Below are 9,352 nucleotides of genomic sequence, written 5' to 3'. Positions count from 1 at the left end.
CTCTTGGTACAAATAGATATGATTTCTAGTTTGGTTTGAAATATTTCTTTACTTACTTTTACCTCATTGTGGCTGTTAAATATGTTAGCCAGAGTGGATCTAAAATATACAGACTCAAAGAGATCTTGGTTTCATCCCAGCATGTGCTGAATTAGACAAACAGGAGGCTGGAAGAACACAGCAAGCCAAGCAGCATCTGGAGGAAAAGCGAAGTCAACGTTTCGGGTTTTACCCTTCTTCAGGACTGGTTGGGCACAGCAGAATTTGATAAATATATTTTTGGGGAAGAGAAGGCACTCTACTCAACTGCACTGCCTTCGGCTAGTTAAGAGGGAAAAAAAGTCAAAATCTTGATTATTTTGAGTAATCCATGCTGAAAAGAGACAATTGTGAATATTCTGTGATAATAAAATTGAACTTCACTGTCCCCCATATCAGCCGGAAAAGTCTGCTGAGATTTTCTAATTTAAAGCATGAAGGACATTGTTAATTAGCCAAGGTACTTGAGCATGTGAGGTGTTAGAAGTGCGCACAGCAAACCAACCTTATATAAGAAGAAAGGTAAAACTGTGAGTTTTAAAAGAAATATATTTAATATATATCTGTGCCCTTGTTACCTCCAGGCTTGAAAATTTCCGTGCTCTCCTGGCTGACTTTTTGTCTTTCAGCCTTCATAAACTTGAGTTCATCTAAGTTCTGCTTTCTGCATCTTCACTTGTGCAAGGTCATATTCATCCTTTGCCTCTGTACTTCAATTTTAAAATTCTCATCCACATTTCCACCTCTGTTTCCTCCTTGAAAATATTTGTTAAATCTACCCCTTTTACTCATATGTCCTAACATCTCCTTATGGGATTAGTGTCAAATTTTATTTGTTAATGGACCTGCAAAGCACATTTTTCCATTTTACTACACCAAATATCCTTTCTAAATGCAACTTGTTTCCTTAAGATTTCCTCCTTCCTTTCAGGGCATTCTAGACAGCCAAACCTTGCACAGTTCATTAGTTATTAATACAAGAATGCCACCTGTTTAAGGGTGTTCTGGTAAGTAAGAGTATAAGGTGGTGACCATAGGTTTGAAACCATGCGTCAGTTGCTGGTGGAGTCCCTGTTTTAGTCCCATTTTCCAATCAAGTTCATCTTGCAGAGCAGATCTCACAGTGAGGAGAATTACCGCTGTGGCCTGTGAATTCACAGCATGATGTAGGTGATCAGTGATATATACACATTCAAATTTGAAGTCATGAATTTTGTGGGCAAATGGTTATCATATGAAATTTTCAAAATAGTTTGTCCGGGCAGGGAGATATACCAGAAGAGGCTTGTGGGGCTGAATGGCCTTCTCTTACTATTTCCCAAGCGCAGGAAGGAAGGACATTAGATAGTTAATCCTCTGTATTCCTGGAATATTGAGAACTAGCCAGCAATGTTCCCTCCATTTTTCAACAATCCTAAGTTACATTTTGTGTTCCTTGGTTATAGATTTTACTTAGATTGTTTTGATAACTAATTATTGAGAATTATGTGGGAATAGGTCATGATCTGACCATTCTTTTCTCCATGCATGGCAGATTCTCCTGCCCACTTGGCAAATTCCTGACAATGACTCACCTTATCAAGAGTTCACTGTGTCTGCAATCAAATCATGGACTAGTATTCTGCCTCACTGTCTATAGCACATTACTACATAGTAACAGGGTGTTTTGTATTGAAATCTATTCTGCAAACGAAACTTCAAAGCCTCTAAGAGTTCCTTCAATGGTATTTGGTTAGTTGGATGAACAAGCTCCTGCTATGACTGAGAACACAGGCTTTTATTTTGGCATAATAAACCAAAGCTTGATCTCCATTATAGAAGCTAGTGCATGGGCTGTTGTGCCCCTGCCTCTGAACCAGGAGGCCTGGATTTAAGATCCACCTGCACTAGGCTATTACAGTATCCCTGAACAGGTTGATTAAAATATGTAACAAAATTATCCTGCAAGTCTTGGAGAGATGTGGTGTAGTGGTAATGTTGAGGACCAGACTAATGCTCTGGGGATATGGGTTCAAATCCGATCGTAACATCTGGTGGAATTAAGGAGGTTGGAGTATAAGAGTAGGGAAATCTTCCTGCAATTGTACAAGATACTTTTGAGACTACATCTGGAGTACAGTGAGCAATTTTGGTCCCCTTGTTTAAGGAAAGATATCATTTCATTGGAAGCAGTTCAGAGAAGGTTCACTAGGGTGGACCCTGGTAGGGAGAGATTTTCTTATGAGCAAAGGCTATTCAGGTTGCGACACTACTCATTGGAATTCAGAAGAATGAGAGGTGATCTCGTTGAAACATATAGGATTCTTAAGGGGCTTGACAGGGTAAATACAAGCGAAGGATTCCCCTCATGGGAAGCCTCAGAACAGAGGGCACAGTCTCAAGATAAAGGGGCATCAATTTAAGATTGAAATAAGGAGGACTTTCTTCTCTGAGGGTTGAGAGTCTTTAGAACTCCTTGTTGCAGAGACATTGTGTATTTTCAAGGCGGAGATGGATTCTTGATCAGTAAGGGAATCAAGGGTTACAGGGAAAGGACAGGAAGATGGACGTGAAGAATGTCAGATCAGCCATGATGTTATTGAGTGGTGGAGCAGGCTCCAGGGGCCGAACAGCTTACTCCTGTTCCTTTTCGTTTGGTCTAATGTGGGATTACCTAACCATCTTGGAAACAAGGGAACAGTCAACATCAGATGTCTACTATAGTGAAAATTATATTTCAAAATGTTAATTGACGTAAAAAGTGAGTCTAATTGTGAATGAGATGAAGTATTGAATGCCATATTCAATGAGTTCCATGGATGTTTGCTAGCATTCACAGCCACTGTTATGTTAAAACAGGATGGATATGTGTTGTAATTTCAAAGTTAGGGACAACATGGTGGTTTATCACCTGTCAGTGATTACATGGCAATCTCTTAGGTGGTGTGAAAATCAGTTCCTAATGTAGAAAACTAGTGAATGTCAATGAAAAACTCTTGCAATAAATGTAAGCACATGACGAGCAACATCTCTGGATTAAATGGAGATTTAATTAACCACAGCAATATAGGCAAAGTCACAAGATAAGTATAGATGGTGGAAACACCAGTATAAAAAAAAAGCTCATCCATAGAATAAAACACACAGCAGATTGTAATTTATTGCAATGAGAACAAAATACTATGGATGCTGGAAGTCTGAAACAAACACAGAGAATGCTGGAGAAACTCAGTGGAAAGATTTGGAATTTTACAGGAGATTTTATTGCTGCCCTGTCAGCTCGTCTAATTCAATGCTGATCAGGAATTAAATTTGGAGATGTCTGCACCTTTATCACTTTGTACCTTACCTTTGGGCAGGAAATTGACGGATACGGACTTGTGCTGTACTATTCTATGGTATATGTATGTATGGCAGCATCTATGACTCTTTATACTGGATTCAAAATGTTAACTCTGTTTCTTTCTGTACAGATGCTGCCAGACCAGCTGAGTTTCTCCAGCATTCTCTGTTTGCAATGTTATTGTTTATTGAAGGGTCCAAGTTACTTTTCATTCTTGATTATTTCCCATTGCCATATTTAATAAATAGCCCCTTATTCTAATATCTATTTGCATTTCCTGAAGTAAAATTTAATGTATTTTATACTTCTATGAGGTTTCATCATAGTCATTTTTATTGTAGGGTAAAAAGCCCCACTCGCTCCAAACTTTACTCAGAATCAATTCTCTAACGCTAAGGACCAACCTTATTATACTTATTTTCATGGTTTTTAGAAGTTGAATGTTTCTCTTATGTCCTTATTACCAAAACTGAATCCAGTGTCCAGTACAATTTTCATATAATATCTTCTGGCTTGTACTTAGTTTATCTAGTGATGTAATTCAGCATTCTATTTATTTTATTACAGACTGTTTGCATGTTCCTTGTAATAATATAATACATGTATAATGGACTATAAATATTGTAATTTATTCCAATGCAATCACTGACACATTATTTAGTTTTTCAACATTGATTTTTTACAATTAACTTTCTATCATTTTGAGAGCTGTGGAAAGAAAGATAGCAGTAAAAACACACTGTCACAGACTAGCCGAACCTGGATGAAACAGAAGATGGAGCTATTGAACTGTGAGTGTCTCGAATGTTCAGTGAAACCACGCTGAGAATGAAGTATCATCCTATCGAGCTGAGGTTGTCAATATCAGCACCTGTTGATATCAGTGCATGTTCTCCATTTGTCAAAAGAAAATTGGACAATTATCTGAAGAGAAAATATTTGAAAGGTAACAGGGAAAAGGTAGGGTCCTGTGACCAGGTGAATTGATCTTGGAGAAGGAGAAAGTTAGCACAATTACTGTGGGCTAAATGGCTTCCTGCGCTGCAGCCAACCTATCATTCCATGTTCAAACATCTTTGCAATTCTCAAACATGCAACAAAAGCCTGTTTGTCTTATTTCAGTAAGTTGATGATATTTCCTGATAAAATTCTGTACTTGAGAGCAATATTAGGAAGCCATTTACTCCTTAATCTCAGAGATGAGGTTCTGTTTATGCCTCATGCAATCTTTCCCTTTTGCCAAAGTCTAATGACTCCACTGTGTACAGGGTCTTAGGCATTGACAAAAGCAGTAACTGATGTATTGGAAGAGACGCCGTGACTAGTTTGTGAGGGCAAAGACCCGTAAACACCAATGTGCTAACAGTCAGTTCGTCTGATTTAGTGATATTAGATGAGGGATAAATATTTGCAAGACACCAAGAATTCCCTGTCCTTCATTGACACAGTGCCATAGGATATTTCTAACAATCTCAGAGTAAAGATGGGCTCTCAGTATCATGTCATTCAGTGGATTATGATTCCAGCAATGTAGCTCCCTCTCAGCACTGCACTGGAATGTCAGCCTAGATTATGTGCTCAAGTCTCTGGAGTAGGATTTGAACCCACAACCTTCTGAACTATTGCTATCAGGTCGGATAATTCTAATAACTCACTATAATGTTTGGGATCTCAGATTTGGGACCTTCATGAATGTTATGGTTCAGCATATTGGACTTGGTTAGAAAATGTGAAGATTGCTAAAGGGGACTGAAATAACTCCACAGGGGCCGGTATCTGTCATCAAGTCATCCTTTGCTTATACCTGGAGAGTCCTTGACACCGATCCAGCACCCTCAGAGCCAGCTGTCAGAGTGAACAGGAAGTCTGAGACTACTGTTCTTATCTGTCAGGCAGGGCTCCCTGATTGAACCAACAGCCCCAAACAGGGAACTCATATTCTACAAAGTCAACCTGGCTGACCTTGTTATAATCACACTACAGGAACCTGCTACTGCGTTATTAAAGTGGGTATAGAGACAAGTCTTTATAAGAAAAATGTGGAGACAGAGTTGACTGAAGTAAAAAGAGGGACAAATACAACTGCGATGGGAGCCGGAGGTTTTGGTGGAGAGGTTATGGATCAGAACAACAGGAGCCTAAACCCAAGGTTGAGGAGCAGGTTAAACTTGGTTCACTTGTTCTCATGGGTTTTATAAGTTGAATGTTTCTCTTATGTTCTTATGACCAAAACTGAATCCAGTGTCCAGTACAATCTTCATATAATATCTCCTGGCTTGTACTCAGTTGATCTAGTAATGTAATTCAGCATTCTATATATTTTGTTACAGACTGTTTACATGTTCCTTGTAATAAAATAATACATGTATAATGGGCTATAAATACTGTAATTTATTCCATTGCAATCACTGACACTTATTTAGTTTTTCAACATTGATTTTTTACAATTAACTTTCTATCATTTTGAGAGCTGTGGAAAGAAATTTAGCAGTAAAAAACACACTGTCACTATCACTTGGTTCACTTTAATTATCAGTCCTAACCTCAGCACTGATGGTTAAGAACATTAATGCCATTTTTAATATGAAAAAAATTAAACTGTTTTGATGTGCAGTACTTTGCAAACTTTATTTCGCAGTTTGCTGTGTCCTGCAGCTATTGACAGAGGACTGAAGCCTGTAAACACTGAGGCACAGTACCTCGCCAGGGTCAGCAGAAAGGCAGTGGATGGGCCTGCATTGTGATTGTAATAGCCCACATCTAACAAGTGAGTGAGTGTACAGAGGACAAACAATGTTACTAGAGCCAGGATCAGCTTGGCAGCTGTCCTTTCGACCTGCACACTGTGCAGATGCTCATCTGCGATCGCTCTGATGTGTTTGCTGAGATAATACACAGTGCTGAGATTGGTGCCCACCATTAGTAAAATGGGTACGAGCTCGTGAAGGACAAGGGTGAACATTGCAAACATTATACCACTTTTCCAAGTTGGGAACTTCCACACATAGCCCAGGAAAGGATCCATAGTGGTGCTGACCACCATCAGAATCTTTGTTTCATTCCCACTGACAGCACAGGAGTAAATGAAAGCTGGGACTGCATAGAAAAAGTTAACAGACCACACTGCAAACAATATCACCAGCACATGTATAATCTCCTTCCTCTTGGTGCTCAGATGGACATGTTGTTTTATCTTGAGAAAATGGAAACAACTCAGGCAGAAGGTAACCCACACACTCACAGACTTTAGCCACACCCAGAGGAACATGAACATTCGGCACCAGTTGAGGGTCAGCAAGATGTTGACTCCTGACTCTGTGATGAACAGGAGGATGTTCCGGAAGGTTGAGATGAGCAGGTTGACTACTGCCAGATTGCTGAGGATGATGTCAGAAGCAGCAAGTCCATGGTTTTCCACTGTTGTGGCTAATATTGTCACCAAGACCAAAATATTTCCCAAAATACCCAGAAACACCAGCAATCCATATACGATGAGATGAGCTGTTGTCTGAACTTCCATTGCCTGGTCTCTTGCTCCTCAAGACCTTTACCCAACAGAGCAAAAAGCTGGGAAAAAATTTAATAATGTAAACACACTGGTACAAAGTTGTCTTTTCTTAAAAAGAAAACAAATCGCGCTGGATGCCTGTCAGTGCTTTCACGGGTTTTCATACTTGGCACCATCTGTGTGACTTATTTTTCCCATTTTCTGTCATCACCCTAATTCAGGACATTGAACTGTGGATGGGGAGGCAATGGCCTAGTGGTATTATCACTAGATTATTAATCCAGACACCCAGGGAATGTTCTGGGGATCTGAGTTTGAAACCTGCCACGGCAGATGGTGGAATTTGACTTAAATAAAATAATCTGGAATTAAGAATCTAATAACATCCATGAAACCACTGTTGATTGTTGGGGAAGGGGGAAAAGTCTGGCTCACTAATGAAATCTGAAACCTGCCGTCCTTACTAAACATACAGTGTGGTTGACTAGCCAGTGATGCCCACATTCCATGAATGAATAAAAGAAATTCCCCTCTCTATACTCAATTAGTGAACTGAAGAACTAAAGAGTTATATCGGAGCTGAAAAGTTAATTCTGTTTCTCTCTGTCTACAGATGCTGCCAGACCTGCTGAACTTCTCCAACATTCTCCAGTTTGTGTTTGATAGGATGTAGGAGCAGGAGTAGACCATTAGATTCTTTCAGCCTATTGCAGCAGTCTGTAAGATCATGGTTGATTAGGTTGTGGTCTAAGCTCCACTGGAAGCTCAGGAGAGTCATGATTACAATCGAAGGCCAGTGCTAAGGCACTATACTGACTTGCTCTAAATGTGATAGTATTTGTGTTGACTACTATTCTTCAAACACGGACTCCTAATCTCAGATGTGACTGTGTTTGTTTCATATATCCACCATCCTCAGTATTTTGCCTCTATTTGACCATTTATTCAATTCCTAACAGCACTGTTGGTATTCATTTACCCCGTGGACTGCAGCAGTTTTAAAAGGCAATGCACCACCACCTTTACAGGACATTTAGGGGCGGGAAAGAAACGTTGGCCTCACCAGCAGTGCTCACATCCCATGAACAAATGGAACAAAATGCCTCAAGTGGAAAATAACTTTACATTGAGGTCTGACAGCAAGGAATTGCCATATAGGCAGTTGTGTTTCACTTAAGATTTTTAGTTCTTTTAGGTTAGTTAATGAGTTTTCTCAATTTTACAGGTTTTCTCCTGTCCAGTTGGCTGCTATCTTTTTTAATTTGAAGGGGCAGAATGACCGCCCATACCGCATAATTTGGTATGCTTCTGTGCATTCACCTGCATGGAAGTGTTGGACCAGCAAGGCTCATTTCAGCTTTTATGTATGCCCCTCAGGACCTGCCCTTCACTAAGAATCAAGTCTGAGGCCACTGCTCAAGACTTGAACATTTGGGGAATTGGATATATGTGCTGAGCTTTATCATCCACAGTGTCAACTGAACATATTTAGATGAACACAGGACTTAGGATCAGCCAGCATATTGCAGCATTCAGTAAGATCATGATTGATCAGGTTATGGTCTGAGCTCGACTTACCTGATTGCATCCTGTAATCTAAGTCAGCCTTGAATAAATTTAAATACGCAGATTCCCATCTGGGGAAAAGAAGAACACTCCCTTGCACCTCTAGAGAAGAAGAACCCTGTGACTGCATGGGTTTCCTCCCACAGTCCAAAGATGTGCAGGCGAGGTGGATTGGCCATGGAAAATTGCCCATAGTCTTGAGGGATGTGTAGATTAGGTGGGTTATAGGGGGATGGGTCTGGGTGGGATGCTCTGAGAGTCGGTGTGGACTTGTTGGGCCGAAGGGCCTGTTTCAACACTGTAGGGATTCTATGATCTCATCTTTGTGTTTAAAAAATGGCATATTTTTCTTAAGCTGTGTCCCCTGCTTTTAGTTTTCCCTCACATGGGAAAACATTCTCTGGGTATCCAACCTATCCAGTCTGCTCAAGATTCTACATGCTTTATTGAGATCATCTGTCATTCTTCTAAACTCAAATGGGTAAAGCCCTTAGATGCTTTTTAATATTTACTTTATCGTCTATGTCTTGCTAAACAATTTCAGCAAAAATACTGATAAAAGGAAGAGGAACAGAAGATAATATCTACTGTCAGTCTGAATGCACAGGTGGCTCTAGGTGTCAGTAGAGTCATGATAAGAATCTGTGGCCAGCACTAAGGCACTGTATAGACCTTCTCCAATGTGGTGGAATTGGGTTGACTGCTTCAAACATGGTCTGCTAATCTCAAATGTGACATCAGACAGGTCTTCTGGATGGAGATCACTTTGACGAAGAGGGTAGCCTGGCTCAATGGTCTGATTTGAAGGTGTAAACCTGAAGTGTTGTACCCGTGTTGAGTACAGCTTCTCCAGTAACACTGTTACGCCTGTTCATAACTGGAAACTTCAGAAACAACATCACAGTTGTTTTGGATAA

The 9,352-nt window shown here is 40.0% G+C and overlaps 1 protein-coding gene across 1 annotated transcript; it reads right to left on the bottom strand.

Annotated features, from left to right (window-relative positions):
• Positions 1-5,954: 5,954 nt before the first annotated feature.
• LOC109929440 (olfactory receptor class A-like protein 4) lies at positions 5,955-6,881 on the bottom strand. The gene has a single exon (XM_020529120.2). The coding sequence runs from the start codon at positions 6,879-6,881 to the stop codon at positions 5,955-5,957; it is 927 nt and encodes a 308-aa protein (XP_020384709.2).
• Positions 6,882-9,352: the final 2,471 nt, after the last annotated feature.

Source organism: Rhincodon typus, chromosome 31, assembly GCF_021869965.1.
Source record: "Rhincodon typus isolate 14 chromosome 31, sRhiTyp1.1, whole genome shotgun sequence".
NCBI lineage: Eukaryota > Metazoa > Chordata > Chondrichthyes > Orectolobiformes > Rhincodontidae > Rhincodon > Rhincodon typus.
This window is presented reverse-complemented; position numbering and strand designations above follow the sequence as displayed.